The following is a 27,623-nucleotide window of genomic DNA, read 5'->3' as shown; positions in this document are numbered from 1 at the left end:
GAAATCAAACCCCCCCCCTTCAGAATGATGGATCAGCCCAGTCAACTCCTGAGTCCCTGGAGAAGACGGATGAAATCAAACCCCCCTCCCCCCTTTAGAATGATGGATCAGCCCAGTCAACTCCTGAGTTCCTGGAGAAGACGGATGAAATCAAACCCCCCCTCCCCTTCAGAATGATGGATCAGCCCAGTCAACTCCTGAGTCCCTGGAGAAGACGGATGAAATCAAACCCCCCTCCCCCTTCAGAATGATGGATCAGCCCAGTCAACTCCTGAGTTCCTGGAGAAGACGGGATGAAATCAAACCCCCCCTTCAGAATGATGGATCAGCCCAGTCAACTCCTGAGTTCCTGGAGAAGACGGATGAAATCAACCCCCCCCTTCAGAATGATGGATCAGCCCAGTCAACTCCTGAGTCCATGGAGAAGACGGATGAAATCAACCACCCCCCCCCCCCCCCCCCTTCAGAATGATGGATCAGCCCAGTCAACTCCTGAGTCCCTGGAGAAGACGGATGAAATCAACCACCCCCCCCCCCCCTCCCCTTCAGAATGATGGATCAGCCCAGTCAACTCCTGAGTCCCTGGGCTGATCCATGAAATCAACCACCCCCCTCCCCTTCAGAATGATGGATCAGCCCAGTCAACTGAGGGATAGTTGTCATCGCCGCGGTAATCGCTCAAACAGGAAGGAAGCAGATGGTTGGGTGGGTGTCAAAGTGGATCAAATCAAATGTTATTGGTCACATATTTATCAGATGTTATGGTGGGTGTAGTGAAGTGCTTATGTTCCCAGCTCTAACAGCTCAGTAGCCTAATACAAAACATATTTATCAGATGTTATGGTGGGTGTAGTGAAGTGCTTATGTTCCCAGCTCTAGCAGCTCAGTAGCCTAATACAAAACATATTTATCAGATGTTATGGTGGGTGTAGTGAAGTGCTTATGTTCCCAGCTCTAGCAGCTCAGTAGTCTAATACACAACATATTTATCAGATGTTATGGTGGGTGTAGTGAAGTGCTTATGTTCCCAGCTCTAACAGCTCAGTAGCCTAATACCTGACAATACAAAACACGCATAAATCCCCCAAAAACGTTTAAAAAACGGGATTTTGAATATGAGAAGAATACACATTATTATTATACTATAAATTGTAATCCAGACATATTAAAGAAGTAGACGGTAAATATGTAGCTACATTTATTACACAAATTAAGAACAGCAAAGGCATCACGTTCATGATATAGTCATGTGTGATGAGGTCACCACCTCGTTGATTCAACAGACTGTAGTATTACTCAATAGGGACCGGGTAGGTAACCATCGGTTACAGTGACCACCAGTAGAAAAGGGCTCGTTGTCCATTTCATCATGTTAAAACAAAACAAAAACAAATACTTACAAAAAAAAAAGGGTCATTCTGCTATTAGTAAAGTGTTTTTGTTTGAACTGCAGATTGCCCCTTTAAGCATGGCCCCTCCCCCCCCAACAAACACACAAGGAGCTAGTCAGCTATCTTGCCCAACAACAGCCAGCGATGTCCAATCAAATAAAAAGGGTAATTCTGCTATTAGTAAAATGTTTTTGTTTGAACTGCAGATTGCCCCTTTAAGCATGGCCCCTCCCCCCCAACAAACACACAAGGAGCTAGTCAGCTATCTTGCCCGACAACAGCCAGCGATGTCCAATCAAAATAAAAAGCATCGAAACTCGTCAGTCCTTTTTTTTCTTTAAGAGAAGTTGTAGACACCTTTTGGTAAATATGAAGAAACAGGACTGTTTTAATGTAATCCATCTGATATTATAAAGTAAAAAATAACAAACATTTATTCTGTAATACTGTAATTATTATGCAACATGTAAAGTTAAAGAGTACGTAAAGTGAATGGCGTTGAATATATTTGCCTCCTAAATGGCACTCTATTCCCTATTTAGTGCACTACTTTTGACCCGAAAGCACCCTATGGCACTATGGGTGCTGGTCTAAAGTAGTGCGCACTATATAGGGAATAGGGTGCCATTTAGGAGGCAAGCCTAAGCCACAGAGGTACCAGTCAGCATTGGGGATGCAGCCTAAGCCACAGAGGTACAGTCAGCATTGGGGATGCAGCCTAAGCCACAGAGGTACCAGTCAGCATTGGGGATGCAGCCTAAGCCACAGAGGTACAGTCAGCATTGGGGATGCAGCCTAAGCCACAGAGGTACAGTCAGCATTGGGGATGCAGCCTAAGCCACAGAGGTACAGTCAGCATTGGGGATGCAGCCTAAGCCACAGAGGTACAGTCAGCATTGGGGATGCAGCCTAAGCCACAGAGGTACAGTCAGCATTGGGGATGCAGCCTAAGCCACAGAGGTACCAGTCAGCATTGGGGATGCAGCCTAAGCCACAGAGGTACAGTCAGCATTGGGGATCCTGGAGTTCCTCTAGTAGAACAGATGAAACGTCTCCTCCCACATGGTCGATGAGATTACATTCTAAAGATGATCGGTGAACTAACTCTCCATTGGTCCACAAGCTAAAGCTCCTGATCGTCTGGTTGGTCGTAGTAATAACAGTCTTGGTTGTTGGTACAGAGGTGATGGAGGAAGAGGCAGGTTTGAGCCAGGTTCTATCTCAGTTCATCGTCACCTTCTTCACAGCCATATTGGAGGAGAAGGTCTAAGGTCACCCCCACCCCACCCGGACTCGGGCCTTCGATGTGAAGGAATCAACGAAGGATGAATTGAGAAAAGAGTACGTAAAGTAACGAAAGGCATCTTATTGGTTTAGACACAGGGTCAGCTGGGGGTCAGATGATGACTGTCTCCGTGTGATAGGCTGAGTAGGAGAATGAGGTGTGTTTGTGGGCGGAGCCGGATGAAGGCTGGTTGATAGGGGTGGAGGAAGAGGAGGAGGAGGAAGAGGTGGAGCAACTAGCCCAGCGTGACGGAGGGCGGCGGTTGGCTGGACAGGCCGGACGAGAGAAATTCTTCTGGACTGATGAGGAGCTGGAAGACACTTTACACTCCTGAGGGAAGAGAGAAAGAGACAGAGACACAGAGAGAGAGAAAGAGAGGGGGAGAGACAGAGAGCGATAGAGAGGGAGAGAGAGCGAGAGAGAGGGGGAGAGGGGAGAGACAGAGAGAGAGAGAGCGGGGGAGAGAGGGGGAGAGGGGAGAGACAGAGAGCGATTGAGAGAGAGAGAGAGAGAGACAGAGCGAGAGAGAGACAGAAGGGGAGAGACAAAAAGAGAGAGGGGGAGAGAGACAGAGAAAAGAGAGAGAGAGAAGAGAGAGAGACAGAGCGGGGGAGAGGGGAGAGAGAGAGGGGGAGACAGAGCGAGAGAGAGGGGAGAGAGAGAGGGAGAGACAGACAGAAGGGGAGAGACAAAAAGAGAGAGGGGGAGAGAGACAGAGAAAGAGAGAGAGACAGAGCGGGGGAGAGGGGAGAGAGAGAGGGGGGAGGGGAGAGAGAGAGAGACAGAGAGAGAGACAGACAGAAGGGGAGAGACAAAAAGAGAGAGGGGGGGAGAGAGAGAGAGAAGGGGGAGAGAGAACGAGAGAGGGGGAGAGACAGAGAAAGAGAGAATTAACAAACATTCCGATTCCTCACTCCAATCAGCCATAGAACATTATTTGAGCAGGAACAGCAGGCTACATTTCTCCAGGTCATCTGCAGCCCATCGACTCTATTTCACTTCAGAATAACATTTGAGTTGGAATACTTTCCATATGATCTCCTACCTTCGTCCTCTGTAGCCCTCTTGAGCACCTACTCTACTTCTTGGCTAGTGTCAGTCTGTTGGATAGAGACGGGATACTGAGAAAGTGATACTTCAAAAATAAATAATAATTATGTAACCTTTATTTAACTAGGGCAAGTCAGTTAAGAACAAATTCTTATTTACAATGACGGCCTACACCGGTCGAACCCGGACCGACGCTGGGGCCAATTGTGCTCCGCCCTACGTGACTCCCAATCGCGGCCGGTTGTGATACAGCCTGGATTTCGAACCAGGATCTGTAGTGACACCTTTAGCACTGAGATGCAGTGCCTTAGACCGCTGCGCCACTCCGGGAGCGTTTAATGTGTCTTTGAAAGACCTTTTCCCAGATGTTCGCAGGGAGATCACACACATGGTCAACACTGCGCATGTCGATTCAAGCGTAAATGACCTTCAAAAGTCTGTTATAGTGCACCGCACTATAGTGCACCCTGGTATTGAATCCCGGCCTAAGATAGTTAACCTTTAAGTGCAGGGGGCTGAATCAGGGTGACAGAGAGATTCTTGGTCGTCTGAAAACAAATCTACTTTGAAACAAAAGTATCCACCACACACACACACGGTTATGGATTTAACAAAAGTGTAACGATCGTCGCGGGCTGAAGGAGAGGAGGACCAAGGTGCAGCGTGGTAAGTGGTCATATTTTTAAATAAAATTCAAAAACACTTGACAAACAAACAACAAAAACGACAAACGAACAGTCCTGAAAGGTGAAACTAAACAGGAAACAGGAAACAACCACCCACAAACAAGAGTGGGAAAACAAGCTAACTAAATATGGCTCCCAATCAGAGACAACGATAGACAGCTGCCTCTGATTGGGAACCACACCAGGCCAAACACACAGAAACAGAAAACCTAGACCTACAAACGTAGAATATCCACCCACATCAAACTAAACTAAACTAAACCAAACTAAAAATAGAAACATACAAAGCAATCTACGGTCAGGACGTGACAAAACGAAGACGCCTGTACCGTGTCCGTTTGCATCCCAATATTACACTTTATAAAATTAAATTAAATCTAAATTTGCTTTATAGACATGACGTAACAAAGTACATATTGTCAAAGCTTACTTTGGATATTTACAATATTAAGATAATAATAATCAATATTGTCACACGGGACAACAGTAAACAACAATAACCAAGGGTCAAAATAACATTCAACAATAACAAGAATTATAGAGGCCATGTGCAGGTTGATTGGTCTGTCAGACACGGTCCCTCATCGTATGGCAGGCAGCAATGTAGTTTATACATCACAGAAGACTGAAATATAACTAAACTGTTTGACATAGAAACACCTGATTTTCTGATATAACGTCTATGAAATTATGAAAAATATGAATAACATTCTACCCATGAGGCTTTTGGTCTTTGACTGCAGGACAGCGCCTCAAACAGCCCCAAAGATAATCTGTCCTCGATCAAGATGACATGAACAAATATTCCAGTCAGAGCGATGACCGTCTCATTCTGAGCTTCTAGTTCCACTGCATTTTCTCTCTCTCTCTCTCTCTCTCTCTCTCTCTCTCTCTCTCTCTCTCTCTCTCTCTCTCTCTCTCTCTCTCTCTCCTCTCTCTCTCTCTCTCTCTCTCTCTCTCTCTCTCTCTCTCTCTCTCTCTCTCTCTCTCTCTCTCTCTCTCTCTCTCTCTCTCTCTCTCTCTCTCTCTCTCTCTCTCTCTCTCTCTCTCTCTCTCTCTCTCTCTCTCTCTCTCTCTCTCAATTCAATTCAATTCAATTCAAGGGGCTTTATTGGCATGGGAAACATGTGTTAACGTTGCCAAAGCAAGTGAGGTAGCAATACACAAAAGTGAAACAAACAATACAAATTAACAGTCTCTCAATTCAATTCAATTCAATTCAATTCAATTCAATTCAATTCAATTCAATTCAATTCAATTCAAGGGGCTTTATTGGCATGGGAAACATGTGTTAACATTGCCAAAGCAAGTGAGGTAGATAATACACAAAAGTGAAATAAACAATACAAATTAACAGTAAACATTACACATACAGAAGTTTCAAAACAAGAAAGACATTACAAATGTCATATTATATATATACAGTGTTGTAACAATGTACAAATGGTTAAAGCACACAAGTTAAAATAAATAAGCATAAATATGGGTTGTATTTACAATGGTGTTTGTTCTTCACTGGTTGCCCTTTTCTTGTGGCAACAGGTCACAAATCTTGCTGCTGTGATGGCACACTGTGGAATTTCACCCAGTAGATATGGGAGTTTATCAAAATTGGATTTGTTTTCAAATTCTTTGTGGATCTGTGTAATCTGAGGGAAATATGTCTCTCTAATATGGTCATACATTGGGCAGGAGGTTAGGAAGTGCAGCTCAGTTTCCACCTCATTTTGTGGGCAGTGAGCACATAGCCTGTCTTCTCTTGAGAGCCATGTCTGCCTACGGCGGCCTTTCTCAATAGCAAGGCTATGCTCACTGAGTCTGTACATAGTCAAAGCTTTCCTTAAGTTTGGGTCAGTCACAGTGGTCAGGTATTCTGCCACTGTGTACTCTCTGTTTAGGGCCAAATAGCATTCTAGTTTGCTCTGTTTTTTTGTTAATTCTTTCCAATGTGTCAAGTAATTATCTTTTTGTTTTCTCATGATTTGGTTGGGTCTAATTGTGCTGTTGTCCTGTGGCTCTGTGGGGTGTGTTTGTGTTTGTGAACAGAGCCCTAGGACCAGCTTGCTTAGGGGACTCTTCTCCAGGTTCATCTCTCTGTAGGTGATGGCTTTGTTATGGAAGGTTTGGGAATCGCTTCCTTTTAGGTGGTTGTAGAATTTAACGGCTCTTTTCTGGATTTTGATAATTAGTGGGTATCGGCCTAATTCTGCTCTGCATGCATTATTTGGTGTTCTACGTTGTACACGGAGGATATTTTTGCAGAATTCTGCATGCAGAGTCTCAATTTGGTGTTTGTCCCATTTTGTGAAATCTTGGTTGGTGAGCGGACCCCAGACCTCACAACCATAAAGGGCAATGGGCTCTATGACTGATTCAAGTATTTTTAGCCAGATCCTAATTGGTATGTTGAAATTTATGTTCCTTTTGATGGCATAGAATGCCCTTCTTGCCTTGTCTCTCAGATCGTTCACAGCTCTGTGGAAGCTACCTGTGGTGCTGATGTTTAGGCCGAGGTATGTATAGTTTTTTGTGTGCTCTAGGGCAACGGTGTCTAGATGGAATTTGTGGTCCTGGCGACTGGACCTTTTTTGGAACACCATTATTTTGGTCTTACTGAGATTTACTGTCAGGGCCCAGGTCTGACAGAATCTGTGCAGAAGATCTAGGTGCTGTTGTAGGCCCTCCTTGGTTGGTGACAGAAGCACCAGATCATCAGCAAACAGTAGACATTTGACTTCGGATTCTAGTAGGGTGAGACCGGGTGCTGCAGACTGTTCTAATGCTCGCGCCAATTCATTGATATATATGTTGAAGAGGGTGGGGCTTAAGCTGCATCCCTGTCTCACCCCACGACCCTGTGAGAAGAAATGTGTGTGTCTTTTGCCAATTTTAACCGCACACTTGTTGTTTGTGTACATGGATTTTATAATGTCGTATGTTTTACCCCCAACACCACTTTCCATCAATTTGTATAGCAGACCCTCATGCCAAATTGAGTCGAAGGCTTTTTTGAAATCAACAAAGCATGAGAAGACTTTGCCTTTGTTTTGGTTTGTTTGGTTGTCAATTAGGGTGTGTAGGGTGAATACATGGTCTGTTGTACGGTAATTTGGTAAAAAGCCAATTTGACATTTGCTCAGTACATTGTTTTCATTGAGGAAATGTACGAGTCTGCTGTTAATGATAATGCAGAGTATTTTCCCAAGGTTACTGTTGACGCATATTCCACGGTAGTTATTGGGGTCAAATTTGTCTCCACTTTTGTGGATTGGGGTGATCAGTCCTTGGTTCCAAATATTGGGGAAGATGCCAGAGCTAAGGACGATGTTAAAGAGTTTTAATATAGCCAATTGGAATTTGTTGTCTGTATATTTGATCATTTCATTAAGGATACCATCAACACCACAGGCCTTTTTGGGTTGGAGGGTTTTTATTTTGTCCTGTAACTCATTCAAGGTAATTGGAGAATCCAGTGGGTTCTGGTAGTCTTTAATAGTTGATTCTAGGATTTGTATTTGATCATGTATATGTTTTTGCTCTTTATTCTTTGTTATAGAGCCAAAAAGATTGGAGAAGTGGTTTACCCATACATCTCCATTTTGGATAGATAATTCTTCGTGTTGTTGTTTGTTTAGTGTTTTCCAATTTTCCCAGAATTGGTTGGAGTCTATGGATTCTTCAATTACATTGAGCTGATTTCTGACGTGCTGTTCCTTCTTTTTCCGTAGTGTATTTCTGTATTGTTTTAGTGATTCACCATAGTGAAGGCGTAGACTCAGGTTTTCCGGGTCTCTATGTTTTTGGTTGGACAGGTTTCTCAATTTATTTCTTAGATTTTTGCATTCTTTATCAAACCATTTGTCATTGTTGTTCATTTTCTTCGGTTTTCTATTTGAGATTTTTAGATTTGATAGGGAAGCTGAGAGGTCAAAAATACTGTTAAGATTTTCTACTGCCAAGTTTACACCTTCACTATTGCAGTGGAACGTTTTACCCAGGAAGTTGTCTAAAAGGGATTGAATTTGCTGTTGCCTAATTGTTTTTTGGTAGGTTTCCAAACTGCATTCCTTCCATCTATAGCATTTCTTAATGTTACTCAGTTCCTTTGGCTTTGATGCCTCATGATTGAGTATTGCTCTGTTCAAGTAGACTGTGATTTTGCTGTGGTCTGATAGGGGTGTCAGTGGGCTGACTGTGAACGCTCTGAGAGACTCTGGGTTGAGGTCAGTGATAAAGTAGTCTACAGTGCTACTGCCAAGAGATGAGCTATAGGTGTACCTACCATAGGAGTCCCCTCGAAGCCTACCATTGACTATGTACATACCCAGCGTGCGACAGAGCTGCAGGAGTTGTGACCCGTTTTTGTTGGTTATGTTGTCATAGTTGTGCCTAGGTGGGCATATGGGGGAGGGAATGCTGTCACCTCCAGGTAGGTGTTTGTCCCCCTGTGTGCTGAGGGTGTCAGGTTCCTGTCCAGTTCTGGCATTTAGGTCGCCACAGACTAATACATGTCCCTGGGCCTGGAAATGATTGATTTCCCCCTCCAGGATGGAGAAGCTGTCTTCATTAAAGTATGGGGATTCTAGTGGGGGGATATAGGTAGCACACAGGAGGACATTTTTCTCTGTTAAGATAATTTCCTTTTGAATTTCTAGCCAAATGTAAAATGTTCCTGTTTTGATTAATTTAATGGAGTGAGTTAGGTCTGCTCTATACCAAATTAGCATTCCCCCTGAGTCCCTTCCCTGTTTCACACCTGGTAGTTTGGTGGATGGGACTACCAGCTCTCTGTAACCTAGAGGGCAACCAGTGGGTCCGTCTCCTCTATACCATGTTTCTTGCAGGATGACAATGTCTGCATTACCGATTTCTTTGGTGAAGTCCGGGTTCCTGCTCTTTAGGCCAAAGGCAGATGACCTCAGACCTTGGATATTCCAGGATGATATAGTGAAGGCTTTTTGTTCCATAAAGTGTCCAATGTTGTTGGTCGGGGTTTGGCCTCAGGCCAGTAAGTGTGAGCAGAGCCTGCTGAGCATCTGGTACATGCCGTTGGCTTGGGCGAGTGTAAGAGTGGGGGTTGGGCCTGTTTGCCCGCTCACTACCTGGGCGTATGTGTGACTTCCATGTTGATGCCCTCTTTGCGGGGGTGGGGTGCATGGGGTGGGCAGGAGTGGCATGGGTCTGATCTGAGGGGGCCTAAATTGGGTGTGGGCATGGTTGATGTGGGGGGGGTGTGTAGGTCCAGGGGGGGGTCCTGGAGGTCTTGGAGGGTGTCTCGCTGGTCTGGGTGGGGTGTCTATTGATCTGTTGCTCCTGTGTGAAGTGTTGGGGCTTCGTTTGAGAGCGATGTCCTTTAGAGTCCGGGCAAAGGTGGGCACTGCTGCCTTGTAGAGGTGGACCTGGTCATAGAGGCTGTTCAAGTCCAGGGTGGAGTGGTGGGCCAGAAAAACATTTGGTTTTGAGGCACAGTCACGGGAAATGCTTGCGTTTACCCGCTGTATTGTAGCAGGGTGGAAGTCTTTTCGTGGTAGCAGGGTGGAGATGACCACTTGTGCGTTGGGGAAAGTAGAAGAAGCTTTTTCAATCACTCCCTTCAGTGCTGTGGCCACCCTTTCCTGCTGTGCTCTCAGGTCGTTTGTGCCTGTGTGTATTATTATGTGGCTAGGTGAGCCTAGTTTGTCCTCAGACAGAAGGTCTAGGGCGCGCTGGGTGTTTGGACACCAGAGTTTAGACACACTGTGTTTGGGAAAAAGTTTTTTTTCTTCTATATATTTCCCATTCGAGTCCATAAGAAGGACAATCTGTGTCTTGTGTTTGTCCTCAGTGGGTGTGGGGGGGTTGTCAGGAGGGCTATCAGGGTGGCTGACAGGGGGGGTGCTCAGAGGGGGTGAGAGCTGCTGGGCTTGGGGTTTTTCTTTTGTCTGTTCTGTTGTGATGTCGTTTCTATGGTCAGGGTCTGGTGTGGACTGTTCTGCTGTGGTGTCGAGACTTTTGTCGGGTGCTGAGGTGGGCTGTTCTGCTGGCGTCTCTGTGGGGATGGCCACCTCCCTAGTGGGTTGTTCTCTGTCACATGCCATCCCCCTCAACCTCTCCTCCAGCAGTCTGATCCTCTCCTCCATCCCCTTCTCCCTCTCCTCCTGTAGTCTGATCCTCTCCTCCATCCCCTTCTCCCTCTCCTCCTGTAGTCTGATCCTCTCCTCCATCCCCCTCTCCCTCTCCTCCTGTAGTCTGATCCTCTCCTCTAGTGCTCTGTTCTTCTCCTGCTCCTGCTCTTTCTCCTGTTGATGTTGTCTCACCACTGTCCATAGTGCAGATATGTCTTTCCCCACCTCCAGCTCTCCAGGTCTGGTTAAGGGGGTGTTGTTGTGCTGGACTGTTGTCTGGGTCTGTGCTGACTGGAGTGTGATCACCTGCTGTTCCAGCTCCACCTGCCTTACCTCCAGCTGGGTGAATTTATCCTTCATTTCAATGAGGGAGAAGTACTCTGTACTGGGAGGTTGACTGTCTGCTGAGGGTTGCTCGTCTGTGGGGTTATATGGTGAAGAGGTTTGGTCTGACCCACTTGGGGTGGGGGTATCTTTATCAAGGGAGAGCTTCTCCTGCTGGGCTAATTCTTTGATTAGGTGAAAGTCCAGCTGAAACTGTTTGTGGTTGCCCTGTACCAATACTGTTCCAGACTTATAGAGATTTATATTAGCTGACTCCTCATCCTCATTGTCAAGAATCCTGAGTTTCCACCCCTCGTTAACCCCCCCTCTCTTAACAGAGGGGTAGTGTGCTAATATAGCACTGTGCCATGCCTGGGGATGGTTTGTGTGGAAGATAAGGTTGCTGATGTTCCCATTTTTGTAATAGTCAGCAAAAAGTGTCTCTTGATTTTCCATAAGGAGCTTCATTTTGTGATCTTTTCTTGTCTTGTCATTTTTTACATGCACAGGGTACTGTATTTTAATTACCTCTGAACAGCAGGAGGGAGCTTCTAAGGCCTCTCCATTTGGTTGGGGTAGACTATTCGACTCTCCTGCCATTGTTGGGCTAATGGGCTTTGACACCTCTCACTTGACACTTAAGTGCTAGTTGAAGCTGTATCAAGCTTGGCAGAATTATATTACTATTCAGTCCTTATAAAGTAGTGTCATGTATTTTTCTTCTTGGCTTTTGGAAATCAAATATAGTTTCAGACTAAACATTACTCACTCAGTTGCAGGTTGGGTGGTGTTCTCAGGTTTCTGTTGTTTTCCAGAGGATTTGCTGAATATAATAATTAATCCTTGGTAGATGTGAACCTTCCAGGTGATTCCGTAAATCCGTCCAAAATCAGGTTGTAGGTTTTGAGTTTTGATTTGAAGTGAAGGTTATGTTGTAGAGGGTAGCATCCTGTATGGGTTCCTGACAAAAAATCCAAGTTTATCTAACTCTAAATTTATCTTTTTTAAAGAAAATGCTGAAAAATGCAGGAGCTCATCTGATCGTGACCCACCTCTCTCTCTCTCTCTCTCTCTCTCTCTCTCTCTCTCTCTCTCTCTCTCTCTCTCTCTCTCTGATGGCCAATCTAACAGGTCTGATAATCACTGATTGACTCTCACGCTTTCAGAATCATTCTCTCTCTCTCTCTGATGGCCAATCTAACAGGTCTGATAATCACTGATTGACTCTCACGCTTTCAGAATCATTCTCTCTCTCTCTCTGATGGCCAATCTAACAGGTCTGATAATCACTGATTGACTCTCACGCTTCCAGAATCATTCTCTCTCTCTCTCTGATGGCCAATCTAACAGGTCTGATAATCACTGATTGACTCTCACGCTTCCAGAATCATTCTCTCTCTCTCTCTGATGGCCAATCTAACAGGTCTGATAATCACTGATTGACTCTCACGCTTTCAGAATCATTCTCTCTCTCTCTCTGATGGCCAATCTAACAGGTCTGATAATCACTGATTGACTCTCACGCTTCCAGAAACATTTGCATGACATTAAAGCAGTTTAATCTAAAATGAGGTTTCATTCCTGTGGTCTGTGGGGGGGGGGCTCAGAGGCAGCTGGCTGACTAGAGATATTTCACAACACACAGCATAGGACCAGAAACCTACCGCTTCCAACTGAGAGTGAGGGTGAGGGAGAGGGGGGGAGAGGGGGGGGGGGGGTGAGAGAGAGAGAAAGAGAGAGGGGGGAGCAACAGAGAGAGAGAGGGGGAGAGAGAGAGAGAGAGAGGGGGGGGAGCAAGAGAGAGAGGAGGGGGTGAGAGAGAGAGAGAGAGAGAGAGAGAGAGAGAGAGAGAGAGGGGGGGGAGCGAAAGAGTGGGGAGAGAGAGAGGGGGGGGGAGCGAAAGAGGGGGGAGAGAGAGAGATAGAGAGAGGGGAGCGAGAGAGAGAGCGAGAGAGGGGGTGAGAGTGAGCGAGCGAGAGAGAGAGAGAGCGAGCGAGAGACTTAAGATAAAAGGGTTGGATTTGGAGGTTAGAGTAGAGTCTCTTCCTGCCAAGTTAACTTCTTGGTTCCTTTGTTACAAGGCTGTTAAAAGTGAAATGGGCCACATTGCAGCTAACCAGGAGGCTTTGGCCTCTTTCTTTCTGCACATAGCAGAAATAAACACCATTCCCAGTGGTGTTGTCCTCAGCCTCGGACAATCAGGAAGGATTTCACAACGGAATGTGTGTGAGGTCCCCTTTCACTTTGTCTGTCCCAAATGTAACCTTGGAGTGTATTACCTTCAACCAGGACACATAGGGACTAGGGGACCACTAATGGAACCTTGGAGTGTACTACCTTCAACCAGGACCCATAGGGACTAGGGGAACACTAATGGAACCTTGGAGTGTACGACCTTCAACCAGGACCCATAGGGACTAGGGGACCACTAATGGAACCTTGGAGTGTACTACCTTCAACCAGGACCCATAGGAACTAGGGGACCACTAATGGAACCTTGGAGTGTACTACCTTCAACCAGGACCCATAGGGACTAGGGGACCACTAATGTAACCTTGGAGTGTACTACCTTCAACCAGGACCCATAGGAACTAGGGGACCACTAATGGAACCTTGGAGTGTACTACCTTCAACCAGGACCCATAGGGACTAGGGGACCACTAATGGAACCTTGGAGTGTACTACCTTCAACCAGGACCCATAGGGACTAGGGGACCACTAATGGAACCTTGGAGTGTACGACCTTCAACCAGGACCCATAGGGACTAGGGGACCACTAATGGAACCTTGGAGTGTACTACCTTCAACCAGGTCCTATAGGAACTAGGGGACCACTAATGGAACCTTGGAGTGTACTACCTTCAACCAGGACCCATAGGAACTAGGGGACCACTAATGGAACCTTGGAGTGTACTACCTTCAACCAGGTCCTATAGGAACTAGGGGACCACTAATGGAACCTTGGAGTGTACTACCTTCAACCAGGTCCTATAGGAACTAGGGGACCACTAATGGAACCTTGGAGTGTACTACCTTCAACCAGGTCCTATAGGAACTAGGGGACCACTAATGGAACCTTGGAGTGTACTACCTTCAACCAGGACCCATAGGGACTAGGGGACCACTAATGGAACCTTGGAGTGTACTACCTTCAACCAGGTCCTATAGGAACTAGGGGACCACTAATGGAACCTTGGAGTGTACTACCTTCAACCAGAACCCATAGGAACTAGGGGACCACTAATGGAACCTTGGAGTGTACTACCTTCAACCAGGACCCATAGGGACTAGGGGACCACTAATGGAACCTTGGAGTGTACTACCTTCAACCAGGACCCATAGGGACTAGGGGACCACTAATGGAACCTTGGAGTGTACTACCTTCAACCAGGACCCATAGGGACTAGGGGACCACTAATGTAACCTTGGAGTGTACTACCTTCAACCAGGACCCATAGGGACTAGGGGACCACTAATGTAACCTTGGAGTGTACTACCTTCAACCAGGACCCATAGGAACTAGGGGACCACTAATGGAACCTTGGAGTGTACTACCTTCAACCAGGCCCCATAGGAACTAGGGGACCACTAATGGAACCTTGGAGTGTACTACCTTCAACCAGGACCCATAGGGACTAGGGGACCACTAATGGAATGCAGATTTTGCCACTTAAATTTGTTAGAGAGCCTGAAGTAGTTTGATCAACAAGTTAAACCACAGAATGAACACAATGGGGTATGTGTGTGTGTGTGTGTGTGTGTGTGTGTGTGTGTGTGTGTGTGTGTGTGTGTGTGTATTCATGCGTTTGCGTACTCACCTGCATGGTTAGCCTTGTCCCTCTGTGGGAGCTGGACAGCTGGCTGTGGTGAGAGTGTGTGTGGGAGGAGTGTCCAGAGGCAGGGCCTGGCTGATCCCAGTAATCCTTGTCCATCATCTCCGCCAGAAGATCCATGAGTTCCTCTTCCTGTCTGGGGCTAGGACCAGGGCTGAGACTGGGGCTGAGTCCAGGGTTAGGACTGGGGCTGGGTCCAGGGTTAGGGCTGGGGCTGAGACTGGGGCTGAAGCCAGGGTTAGGACTGGGGCTGAGTCTGGGGCTGAAGCCAGGGTTAGTACTGGGGCTGAGTCCAGGGTTAGGACTGGGGCTGAAGCAAGGGTTAGTACTGGGGCTGGGTCCAGGGTTAGGACTGGGGCTGAAGCCAGGGTTAGGACTGGGGCTGAGACTGGGGCTGAAGCCAGGGTTAGGACTGGGGCTGAGACTGGGGCTGAAGCCAGGGTTAGGACTGGTGCTGAAGCCAGGGTTAGGGCTGGGGCTGAGACTGGGGCTGAAGCCAGGGTTAGGACTGGGGCTGGGGCTGAGACTGGGCCTGAAGCCAGGGTTAGGACTGGGCCTGAAGCCAGGGTTAGGGCTGGACTCAGCGGGTTGGGTATGGTTCTGGTACCGCTGGCTCCAGGCAGTGTTCTCATAGCTCTTCAGGATCCTCTCCACAGCGCCGTAATTAGACCTGGACTCAGACGGACGCAAAGCAGCCAGGGTCAGGGGCTTCCAGGGCTGGTCGCTCATTACACCTGGCACACGGAGTCCTGGGCCCACAGATCCAGGTTTAGGGGTGTCCTGCGTTGTGGTTGGGCGACCCCCAGGTTGCCCAACCTGCCTTGGCCTAGGGTTTGTAGGAGGCTGGGGTGCTGGCCATGACTTAACTGAATGAGGCCTCTCTCCTTGGGCCTTGTTGTCCCTCTTAGGACTGGCACTCACCTCTGGTCCTGGAGCTGGATGTGTAGCCTGGGTAGGCTGCTTGACCTCAGGGCAGCGTGTTGCCGGGTTAGAAGGCATGTTCCTAAACGTAACTTCTGGGCGTTGGGGTGAAAGGTCAGAGATGGCAGGGGGGTCAAAGGTCCTGACGGTGACCCCTGGATGAGGGTCAGATGGGGGCAGAGCCTGGCTCAGTTTGATCCCTGAACTCAGCTTCTGAGCTGTGATGTCACAGATCACCTTCTTTTGTCTGACCTCTGTGGTGTGCCGTGGCGGGAGGTCAAAGTTCGTCTCCCTGGTGACCCCGTGTGTGACCTCGCCACATACCGTCGTACCGTCTGTTATGCCCCCCTTAGAGACACCCGCTGAGGTAAAACTGTCCTCCACCTCATCGTCCTCCATCCCTCGACCCATCTCAGCCTGGAAGAGAGTCCTGTTAAACTCAGCAGTGGCCTGTTCCAGCATCTTATTCCTACTGTGGCCTGGAGGGTTGGAGCCTGGAAGGTTGGAGCCTGGAGGGTTGGAGCCTGGAGGGTTGGAGCCTGGAGGGTTGGAGCCTGGAAGGTTGGAGCCTGGAGGGTTGGAGCCTGGAGGGTTGGAGCCTGGAGGGTTGGAGCCTGGAAGGTTGGAGCCTGGAGGGTTGGAGCCTAGAGGGTTGGAGCCTGGAGGGTTGGAGCCTGGAGGGTTGGAGCCTGGAGGGTTGGAGCCTGGAGGGTTGGATCCTGGAGGGGGTAACTCTAAGGTAAGGTCAAGAAAGGTGTGTGAAACTGCTAGGTCTTTGTTTCCAGGTTGTATATGACTCTCTCTCTCAGGGCTTCTTGGGTTCTCAACGGGCCTGTAGTCGTGCATCAAGTCTCTTCTTGGGTTCTCAACGGGCCTGTAGTCGTGCATCAACTCTCTCCCAGCAGCACTCACTATGTTGACTTCAGACAGGCTCTTCTGGACAGGTACGTAGGTGGACGACTTGCTGCTGCCGAAGCGGCTCCCGTCGCAGGACCAGCGGTTGTGGCAGCAGCCCACGTTGCAGTGGGAGTTAGCGGGAACAGCGCAGGTGGTAAACCCCGCCTCCGTCAGAACTTTGCCCTCGTTCTCCTGCAGCATCGCCTCGAACTTCCTCACTATCGATGGGCTGCTGCTGCACTTCCTGTCTAACAGGAGACAGGGGCTGTGGCACTTCCTGCCTGAGCCACTGAGGGATTCTGGGACATGTAGTTGTAGTTCAGGGGAGGGGCTGGCGAGGTACCACGATGTTGTCCGAGGAGGGATAGGAGGAGGAACCAGCAGAGGGGGGAGCGGAGGTGCTTCTCTCTCCCTTTCAGAGGGCTTGGATGTGGGGTCCTTGAGGTGACTGGGGCCCCTGGTGGGGTCCTTCCTGATGGACAGCCAGTTCTCCTCTTCCAGGGCCCGGAGGTCAGCTACCAGCTGCGTCAGGTTGAAGACAGGTTCCTCCATTCTCTCTCTGGTCGTAACATGGTCCACCTCGGGGAAATACACGGACTCGGTTCGACCCCTTAGGGCAGAGGGAATCAAACACAGAAGGAAAGCAAAAAGGTCATTACATTACAAAGTACAGCAAGCATCTAAACTATTTCAAACAATCAACTCTAGGAGAGATCAAGCAGAATGGGAAAGCTCACAAAGCACAGAAAACATCCCAGGTATTTGAAACAGTGACTCCTAGGGCAGAGGACGGAACACAGAGAGAGGAAGTCCATACCGTTATATAGCATAGCCAGCATCCCAGGATTCCTAGGTATTTCATATAATGACTGGTGGCTGCTAAGGCAAATGGAGCAGACCAAGCATGCCTGGTATTTGAACCAGTGGTTCGTAATACAGCATTTAGTTCTGGATGCAGAGTTTAAAGAGCACAGTGAGTATCCCAGGTATTTAACACAGAGAAGGGGTTAGATCCAGCCAAGTGCCAGGGTGTTCCCAGTCGAGTACTGGTTAGATCCAACCAAGTTCCAGGGTGTTCCCAGTCGAGTACTGGTTAGATCCAACCAAGTGCCAGGGTGTTCCCAGTCGAGTACTGGTTAGATTCAACCAAGTGCCAGGGTGTTCCCAGTCGAGTACTGGTTAGATCCAACCAAGTTCCAGGGTGTTCCCAGTCGAGTACTGGTTAGATCCAACCAAGTGCCAGGGTGTTCCCAGCCGAGTACTGGTTAGATCCAGCCATCAGTAGACATTGACTGTATCCCAAACGGAACCCTATTCCCTATACAGAGCCCTATGGGCCATGGTCAAAAGTAGTGCACTATACAGGGAAATAGTTTGTTGATATAGTCTTACCTCTTGTCCCCTCCGGACTTCCTCCCGATCTCATCCTGGTAGCTACACAGCTCTTCACTCACACGGGCTATCTCCTTCAGGGCCTAGAGAGAGGAGAGAGAAGGAGAGAGAAGGGAGGGAGGGAGGGAGAGGGAGGGAGAGGGAGGAGGAGGGAGGGAGGAGAGGTTGAGGGAGAGAGAGAGGAGGGAGAAGGAGGGAGGAAGGGAGAGAGAGAGGAGAGAGAGGAGGGAGAAGGAGGGAGGGAGGGAGGGAGAGAGGAGGGAGGGAGAGAGAGAGAAGGAGAGAGGGAGAGGAAGAGAGAGAGAGAGAGAGAGAGGAGGGGGAGTAGAGGAGGGAGGGAGAGAGAAGGAGACAGTAGAGGAGGGAGGGAGAGAGAGAGAGGAGTGAGGGAGAGAGAGAGGAGGGAGGGAGAGAGAGAGAGGAGAGAGAAGGGAGGGAGAGAGAGAGAAGGAGAGAGGGAGAGGAAGAGAGAGAGAGAGAGAGAGGAGAGAGAGGAGGGGGAGTAGAAGAGGGAGGGAGAGAGAAGGAGACAGTAGAGGAGGGAGGGAGAGAGAGAGATGAGGGAGGGAGAGAGAGAGGAGGGAGGGAGAGAGAGAGAGGAGAGAGAAGGGAGGGAGAGAGAAGAGGAGGGAGTAGAGGAGGGAGGGAGAGAGAAGGAGACAGTAGAGGAGGGAGGGAGAGAGAGAGGAGGGAGGAGAGGAGGGAGAGAGAGAGGAGGGAGGGAGAGAGAAGGAGACAGTAGAGGAGGGAGGGCGAGAGAGAGAGGAGGGAGGGAGAGAGAGAGGAGAGAGAGAGGAGGGAGGGCGAGAGAGAGAGGAGAGAGAGAGAGGAGGGAGGGAGAGAGAAGAGGAGGGGGTAGAGGAGGGAGGGAGAGAGAGAGAGAGGAGGGAGGAGAGGAGAGAGAGAGAGAAGGGAGTAGAGGAGGGAGGGAGAGAGAGAGGAGGGAGGAGAGGAGAGAGAGAGAGGAGGGAGTAGAGGAGGGAGGGAGAGAGAGAGGAGGGAGGAGAGGAGAGAGAGAGAAGGGAGTAGAGGAGGGAGGGAGAGAGAAGGAGAGATGTACATTACTAAAGACAAAAATAGACTTCAGAGGGTGGAGACGACGGAACGCTGTGGTGACTCACGGCATTGAGGGCTGTAGTGTTCTCCTTCTTGTCACTCCATGTCCCAGAGCTCACCTCTGTGTTGTGGGCTACTCCTACGCTAGGTCCACCGTGGGAGGCGCGGTGGACATTAACCATACCCCCTTTAGAGGGAGAGTCTCTGTCAACCCCTCGCCCCATCACCCCTCGCAGGATGGCCTCCAGTTCCGCCATGTCCACTTCCTGGTTACCAACACAGTCGTCATAGTTACGGGGGATTCCTCTGTTGCCACGGTGATCCGCCCGGTTTCTGTGGGCGGCGAAGTCATCGTTGCCGTGACGACGGGGGTAGGAGCAGTGTTGGTTGGCGGGCTCTGATTGGCTGCTGCTGCTTTGGGGGTCGGAGGTCGAGTTGTCGCTAAGCATGCTGGATCCTGTGCTGGTGGAATGTACGCTGACACTCAGGGTAACTTCCTCTGTAATCTCTCCGACAGGTTCTCTCACCTCCCCAGATACCTCACGCCTCACCTTCACCTCGTTGTACATCTAGGAAGAGAGAGAGTCATATCATATCATTTAAACAACGTGGATTCAACGTCCATTCAACCAGTGTGTGGGCCAGTGGGAAATGCTTTCACAGGTCTTGCCCACGATGCATTAGGGCCGAATCACAATGTTTCATATCTGTCGGCGTGAAGTAAAGTGTTACGACAGAAATATAATCTCATTCTAGGTCTGTGAGTGTTAACGTTATGTTTACGTTTTAAACTCTTCGATGTAAAGTCCTGCGTAGTTCTGGTACCGGGTCCCGACTGACATTTTCACGTATAAAATCCATCTGTGGACACCGTAGATGAAAAAGACTTGCGATGGAGTGGTAGCCGTGGTTACCACGAACACAGGAGTACGTCTCTTCCGCCTGTATGAAGCTTGAATGTCCCTCCTACCATTCCATATGGTCTTCCGACTGTCCATCAAGTCCCGGCTGAACCTTATTGGCTGAGACACTAACAAAGCACATGCCTGGAATCCTTACATCGTTGTAGCACATTCAGAGATTTAGTCATTTTTTATTTAACCTTTATTTAACCAGGCAAGTCAGTTAAGAACACATTCTTATTTTCAATGACGGCCTACCGGGGAACAGTGGGTTAACTGCCTTGTTCAGGGGAACAGGGGGTTAACTGCCTTGTTCTGGGGAACAGTGGGTTAACTGCCTTGTTCAGGGGCAGAACGACAGATTTTTACCTTGTCAGCTCGGGGATTCGATCTAGCAACCTTTCGGTGAACTGGCCCAACGCTCTATCAGTCAAATTTCAATCAAATGTATTTATAAAGCCCTTCTTACATCAGCTGATATCTCAAAGTGCTGTACAGAAACTCAGCCTAAAACCCCCAAACAGCAAAGCAATGCAGGTGTAGAAGCTCTAACCACTAGGCTACCTGCCGCCAGTAGCCAGTAACATAAAAGAATTCATAGATTTTTAAACAAAATTCACCTTCTGTTTGTCGTAGACGGACAAGATCAATATGAGATGAAAAGGCGACTTCCTAACGAGTTCAGGAAGCCGAGCGAGCGCTCTGTGAGACGCTGACAGCGACGGGGGGGAAGACGTTTCCATCAAGAGAGACCTTTAGAAAATTCATTTTCTCTACAACGAAACATACAAATATGTACTCTACAGGATTTAAAAATCTTATATACACTTAGTCATTTTATAAACTCCATTCTAGTATATTTTGAAAATAAATATAAGTCATTTAAAGCCTTTATTCATATACAGTTTTGTTGAATAGAAAATATGTCGTATAAAATACTGTATTATATTTGTACTGTCTACTTGAGTTTGTGTCCTCAAAAAATTACAAGACCTCAGAAATGTATACCGGTTTTTACCTTTCTTGGGTTACACAGCATTACTAGTTACTGTTTATTGGCCTTCTCGTGATATAATGACTTTTGGGGCTAACGTAGATCACATTTTCAATGACATTTACGTTACAGAAGTATGGCGTACACAGCCATAGTCATAAAGGCATTGATCCCATACGTAAAACACATCTGGAACCCACTACGGTACTCAGTGAAAAACACAACTCACTGCTTAAGCTACGGACCCAGAGAAAAACAACTGACCACAGACTCCGAGTGCTAAACTGAACGAATGACCTTTCCCCTCCTACGACTCCGAACTGGAGAACTATTTCATAATGGATGTCTCCCTAACGTCTCTCTGTTCCCTATATAGGTCTCTCTGTCTCTCTCTCTGTCTCTCTGCCTCTCTCTGTCTCTCTGCCTCTCTCTGTCTCACTCTGTCTCTGTGTCTCTCTGCCTCTCCGTCTCTCTCTCTCTGCCTCTCTGCCTCTCTGTCTCTCTGCCTCTCCGTCTCTCTCTCTCTGCCTCTCTGCCTCTCTGTCTCTCTGCCTCTCTCTGTCTCTCTGTCTCTCTGTGTCTCTCTGCCTCTCTGTCTCTCTGCCTCTCTGCCTCTCTGTCTCTCTCTCTCTGTCTGCCTCTCTCTGCCTCTCTCTGCCTCTCTCTGCCTCTCTGTGCCTCTCTGTGTCTCTCTGTGTCTCTCTGTGTCTCTCTGCCTCTCTGTCTCTCTGTCTCTCTGTCTCTCTGCCTCTCTGCCTCTCTGCGTCTCTGCGTCTCTCTGTCGCTCTCTGTCTCTCTGCCTCTCTGCCTCTCTGCCTCTCTGCCTCTCTGCCTCTCTGCCTCTCCGCCTCTCTGCCTCTCTGTCTCTCTGTCTCTCTGTCTCTCTGCCTCTCTGCCTCTCTGCCTCTCTGCCTCTCTGTCTCTCTGTCTCTCTGTCTCTCTGCCTCTCTGCCTCTCTGCCTCTCTGCCTCTCTGCCTCTCTGTAGTAAGGTTAGGACTATGCTTTGGTAAACATGTCTCTCTGTCTCTCTGTAGTAAGGTTAGGACTATGCTTTGGTAAACATGTCTCTCTGTCTCTCCGTCTCTCTGTAGTAAGGTTAGGACTATGCTTTGGTAAACATGTCTCTCTGTCTCTCTGTCTCTCTGTAGTAAGGTTAGGACTATGCTTTGGTAAACATGTCTCTCTGTCTCTCTGTAGTAAGGTTAGGACTATGCTTTGGTAAACATGTCTCTCTGTCTCTCTGTAGTAAGGTTAGGACTATGCTTTGGTAAACATGTCTCTCTGTCTCTCTGTAGTAAGGTTAGGACTATGCTTTGGTAAACATGTCTCTCTGTCTCTCTGTAGTAAGGTTAGGACTATGCTTTGGCAAACATGTCTCTGTCTCTCTGTAGTAAGGTTAGGACTATGCTGTGGTAAACATGTCTCTCTGTCTCTCTGTAGTAAGGTTAGGACTATGCTGTGGTAAACATGTCTCTCTGTCTCTCTGTAGTAAGGTTAGGACTATGCTTTGGTAAACATGTCTCTCTGTCTCTCTGTAGTAAGGTTAGGACTATGCTTTGGTAAACATGTCTCTCTGTCTCTCTGTAGTAAGGTTAGGACTATGCTTTGGTAAACATGTCTCTCTGTAGTAAGGTTAGGACTATGCTTTGGTAAACATGTCTCTCTGTCTCTCTGTAGTAAGGTTAGGACTATGCTTTGGTAAACATGTCTCTCTGTCTCTCTGTAGTAAGGTTAGGACTATGCTTTGGTAAACATGTCTCTCTGTCTCTCTGTAGTAAGGTTAGGACTATGCTTTGGTAAACATGTCTCTCTGTCTCTCTGTAGTAAGGTTAGGACTATGCTTTGGTAAACATGTCTCTCTGTCTCTCTGTAGTAAGGTTAGGACTATGCTTTGGTAAACATGTCTCTCTGTCTCTCTGTAGTAAGGTTAGGACTATGCTTTGGTAAACATGTCTCTCTGTCTCTCCGTCTCTCTGTAGTAAGGTTAGGACTATGCTTTGGTAAACATGTCTCTCTGTCTCTCTGTAGTAAGGTTAGGACTATGCTTTGGTAAACATGTCTCTCTGTCTCTCCGTCTCTCTGTAGTAAGGTTAGGACTATGCTTTGGTAAACATGTCTCTCTGTCTCTCTGTCTCTCTGTCTCTCTGTAGTAAGGTTAGGACTATGCTTTGGTAAACATGTCTCTCTGTCTCTCTGTAGTAAGGTTAGGACTATGCTTTGGTAAACATGTCTCTCTGTCTCTCTGTAGTAAGGTTAGGACTATGCTTTGGCAAACATGTCTCTGTCTCTCTGTAGTAAGGTTAGGACTATGCTTTGGTAAACATGTCTCTCTGTCTCTCTGTAGTAAGGTTAGGACTATGCTGTGGTAAACATGTCTCTCTGCCTCTCTGTAGTAAGGTTAGGACTATGCTTTGGTAAACATGTCTCTCTGTCTCTCTGTCTCTCTGTAGTAAGGTTAGGACTATGCTTTGGTAAACATGTCTCTGTCTCTCTGTAGTAAGGTTAGGACTATGCTTTGGTAAACATGTCTCTCTGTCTCTCTGTAGTAAGGTTAGGACTATGCTTTGGTAAACATGTCTCTCTGTCTCTCTGTAGTAAGGTTAGGACTATGCTTTGGTAAACATGTCTCTCTGCCTCTCTGTAGTAAGGTTAGGACTATGCTTTGGTAGACATGTCTCTCTGTCTCTCTGTAGTAAGGTTAGGACTATGCTTTGGTAAACATGTCTCTCTGTCTCTCTGTAGTAAGGTTAGGACTATGCTTTGGTAAACATGTCTCTCTGTCTCTCTGTAGTAAGGTTAGGACTATGCTTTGGTAAACATGTCTCTCTGTCTCTCTTTAGTAAGGTCAGGACTATGCTTTGGTAAACATGTCTCTCTGTCTCTCTGTAGTAAGGTTAGGACTATGCTTTGGTAAACATGTCTCTCTGTCTCTCTGTAGTAAGGTTAGGACTATGCTTTGGTAAACATGTCTCTCTGTCTCTCTGTAGTAAGGTTAGGACTATGCTTTGGTAAACATGTCTCTCTGTCTCTCTGTAGTAAGGTCAGGACTATGCTTTGGTAAACATGTCTCTCTGTCTCTCTGTAGTAAGGTTAGGACTATGCTTTGGTAAACATGTCTCTCTGTCTCTCTGTAGTAAGGTTAGGACTATGCTTTGGTAAACATGTCTCTCTGTCTCTCTGTAGTAAGGTTAGGACTATGCTTTGGTAAACATGTCTCTCTGTCTCTCTGTAGTAAGGTTAGGACTATGCTTTGGTAAACATGTCTCTCTGTCTCTCTGTAGTAAGGTTAGGACTATGCTTTGGTAAACATGTCTCTCTGTCTCTCTGTAGTAAGGTTAGGACTATGCTTTGGTAAACATGTCTCTCTGTCTCTCTGTAGTAAGGTTAGGACTATGCTTTGGTAAACATGTCTCTCTGTCTCTCTGTAGTAAGGTTAGGACTATGCTTTGGTAAACATGTCTCTCTGTCTCTCTGTCTCTCTGTAGTAAGGTTAGGACTATGCTTTGGTAAACATGTCTCTCTGTAGTAAGGTTAGGACTATGCTTTGGTAAACATGTCTCTCTGTCTCTCTGTAGTAAGGTTAGGACTATGCTTTGGTAAACATGTCTCTGTCTCTCTGTAGTAAGGTTAGGACTATGCTTTGGTAAACATGTCTCTCTGTCTCTCTGTAGTAAGGTTAGGACTATGCTTTGGTAAACATGTCTCTCTGCCTCTCTGTAGTAAGGTTAGGACTATGCTTTGGTAAACATGTCTCTCTGTCTCTCTGTAGTAAGGTTAGGACTATGCTTTGGTAAACATGTCTCTCTGTCTCTCTGTAGTAAGGTTAGGACTATGCTTTGGTAAACATGTCTCTCTGTCTCTCTGTAGTAAGGTTAGGACTATGCTTTGGTAAACATGTCTCTCTGTCTCTCTGTAGTAAGGTTAGGACTATGCTTTGGTAAACATGTCTCTCTGCCTCTCTGTAGTAAGGTTAGGACTATGCTTTGGTAAACATGTCTCTCTGTCTCTCTGTAGTAAGGTTAGGACTATGCTTTGGTAAACATGTCTCTCTGTCTCTCTGTAGTAAGGTTAGGACTATGCTTTGGTAAACATGTCTCTCTGTCTCTCTGTCTCTCTGTAGTAAGGTTAGGACTATGCTTTGGTAAACATGTCTCTCTGTCTCTCTGTCTCTCTGTAGTAAGGTTAGGACTATGCTTTGGTAAACATGTCTCTCTGTCTCTCTGTAGTAAGGTTAGGACTATGCTTTGGTAAACATGTCTCTCTGTCTCTCTGTAGTAAGGTTAGGACTATGCTTTGGTAAACATGTCTCTCTGTCTCTCTGTAGTAAGGTTAGGACTATGCTTTGGTAAACATGTCTCTCTGTCTCTCTGTAGTAAGGTCAGGACTATGCTTTGGTAAACATGTCTCTCTGTCTCTCTGTAGTAAGGTTAGGACTATGCTTTGGTAAACATGTCTCTCTGTCTCTCTGTAGTAAGGTTAGGACTATGCTTTGGTAAACATGTCTCTCTGCCTCTCTGTAGTAAGGTTAGGACTATGCTTTGGTAAACATGTCTCTCTGCCTCTCTGTAGTAAGGTTAGGACTATGCTTTGGTAAACATGTCTCTCTGTCTCTCTGTAGTAAGGTTAGGACTATGCTTTGGTAAACATGTCTCTCTGTCTCTCTGTAGTAAGGTTAGGACTATGCTTTGGTAAACATGTCTCTCTGTCTCTCTGTAGTAAGGTTAGGACTATGCTTTGGTAAACATGTCTCTCTGTCTCTCTGTAGTAAGGTTAGGACTATGCTTTGGTAAACATGTCTCTCTGCCTCTCTGTAGTAAGGTTAGGACTATGCTTTGGTAAACATGTCTCTCTGTCTCTCTGTCTCTCTGTAGTAAGGTTAGGACTATGCTTTGGTAAACATGTCTCTGTCTCTCTGTAGTAAGGTTAGGACTATGCTGTGGTAAACATGTCTCTCTGCCTCTCTGTAGTAAGGTTAGGACTATGCTTTGGTAAACATGTCTCTCTGTCTCTCTGTCTCTCTGTAGTAAGGTTAGGACTATGCTTTGGTAAACATGTCTCTCTGTCTCTCTGTAGTAAGGTTAGGACTATGCTTTGGTAAACATGTCTCTCTGTCTCTCTGTAGTAAGGTTAGGACTATGCTTTGGTAAACATGTCTCTGTCTCTCTGTAGTAAGGTTAGGACTATGCTTTGGTAAACATGTCTCTCTGTCTCTCTGTAGTAAGGTTAGGACTATGCTTTGGTAAACATGTCTCTCTGTCTCTCTGTAGTAAGGTTAGGACTATGCTTTGGTAAACATGTCTCTCTGTCTCTCTGTAGTAAGGTTAGGACTATGCTTTGGTAAACATGTCTCTCTGTCTCTCTGTAGTAAGGTTAGGACTATGCTTTGGTAAACATGTCTCTCTGTCTCTCTGTTTTTCCTCTGTGTTTCTCGGGAGGCCAAATGAGAGCCACATGTTGGTTCAAAGCAGATCGTTCCTTTTGTTCTTCTCATTAGGAAGCTAATCTCCTAGCCTCTCCTAGCCTGAGTGTGTCAGATTAGAGCCTTTTGTTCTTCTCATTAGGAAGCTAATCTCCTAGCCTCTCCTAGCCTGAGTGTGTCAGATTAGAGCCTTTTGTTCTTCTCATTAGGAAGCTAATCTCCTAGCCTCTCCTAGCCTGAGTGTGTCAGATTAGAGCCTATTGTTCTTCTCATTAGGAAGCTAATCTCCTAGCCTCTCCTAGCCTGAGTGTGTCAGATTAGAGCCTTTTGTTTTGGATGTCCCCTGGGGCTCCTCCATTCACTAGCTTCCCACTACCTCCCCCTCCTCTCACCTCCGCTCACCTCCTCCTCTCCCCTCCTCTATCTTCCTCTCACCTCCCCTCCATCTCACCTCCTCTCCCCTCTCACCTCCTCCCACCCATCTCACCTCCTCTATCTTCCTCTGCATGTCTCCCAGCTGGCTCTCCCACTCCTTCCTCTCAGAGTTGAATCTCTCCAGCAGTTCAGACTTCTCTCGGACCCAGCCCTTCTCGCTGAGCTCCAGCCGGCAGCGCATGTCCATGGCGGCCGTGTGGGTGTCAACCAGCAGCCTCCTCTGCTGCTCTCTGTCCCCCTGCTGTAGAGTACTCTCCCTGGGCTCTGGACTCTGAGTTTTCAGCCCCACCTCAACGACAGGACCTCCTCTAGCCTCCAACTGGACAGGAAGAGCGAGATAGAGGGGGAGATGGAGAAGGGGGAGTAGAGAGAGAGAGGCAGGCAGGCAGGGAGAGAGAGAGATGGAGAAGGGGGAGTAGAGAGAGAGTCAGGGAGGGAGAGAGAGAGATGGAGAAGGGGGAGTAGAGAGAGAGAGGCAGGCAGGCAGGGAGAGAGAGAGATGGAGAAGGGGGAGTAGAGAGAGAGAGGCAGACAGGGAGAGAGAGAGATGGAGAAGGGGGAGTAGAGAGAGAGGCAGGCAGGGAGAGAGGGAGATGGAGAAGGGGGAGTAGAGAGAGAGAGAGGCAGGCAGGGAGAGAGAGAGATGGAGAAGGGGGAGTAGAGAGAGGCAGGGAGAGAGAGAGGGAGATGGAGAAGGAGGAGTAGAGCGAGAGGCAGGCAGGGGGAGTAGAGAGAGAGAGGCAGGGAGAGAGAGAGGGAGATGGAGAAGGGGGAGTAGAGCGAGAGGCAGGCAGGGAGAGAGGGAGATGGAGAAAGGGGAGTAGAGAGAGAGGCAGGCAGGGAGAGAGGGAGATGGAGAAGGGGGAGTAGAGCGAGAGGCAGGCAGGGAGAGAGAGATGGAGAAGGGGGAGTAGAGAGAGAGGCAGGGAGAGA

The 27,623-nt window shown here is 47.6% G+C and overlaps 1 protein-coding gene across 1 annotated transcript; it reads right to left on the bottom strand.

Moving 5' to 3' along the window:
* Nucleotides 1–1,183: 1,183 nt before the first annotated feature.
* soga3a (SOGA family member 3a) lies at nt 1,184–27,048 on the bottom strand (the record flags this gene model as incomplete). Its single annotated transcript, XM_038985882.1, has 5 exons — nt 1,184–3,006; nt 14,659–17,101; nt 17,884–17,966; nt 19,005–19,508; nt 26,743–27,048. Coding segments are annotated over 5 exons (3,555 nt in total), but the record flags the coding sequence as incomplete, so codon positions are not given.
* Between the last annotated feature and the right edge of the window lie 575 nt (nt 27,049–27,623).

This window comes from Salvelinus namaycush, unplaced genomic scaffold (genome assembly GCF_016432855.1).
Source record: "Salvelinus namaycush isolate Seneca unplaced genomic scaffold, SaNama_1.0 Scaffold39, whole genome shotgun sequence".
NCBI classification, from domain to species: Eukaryota; Metazoa; Chordata; class Actinopteri; order Salmoniformes; family Salmonidae; genus Salvelinus; species Salvelinus namaycush.
This window is presented reverse-complemented; position numbering and strand designations above follow the sequence as displayed.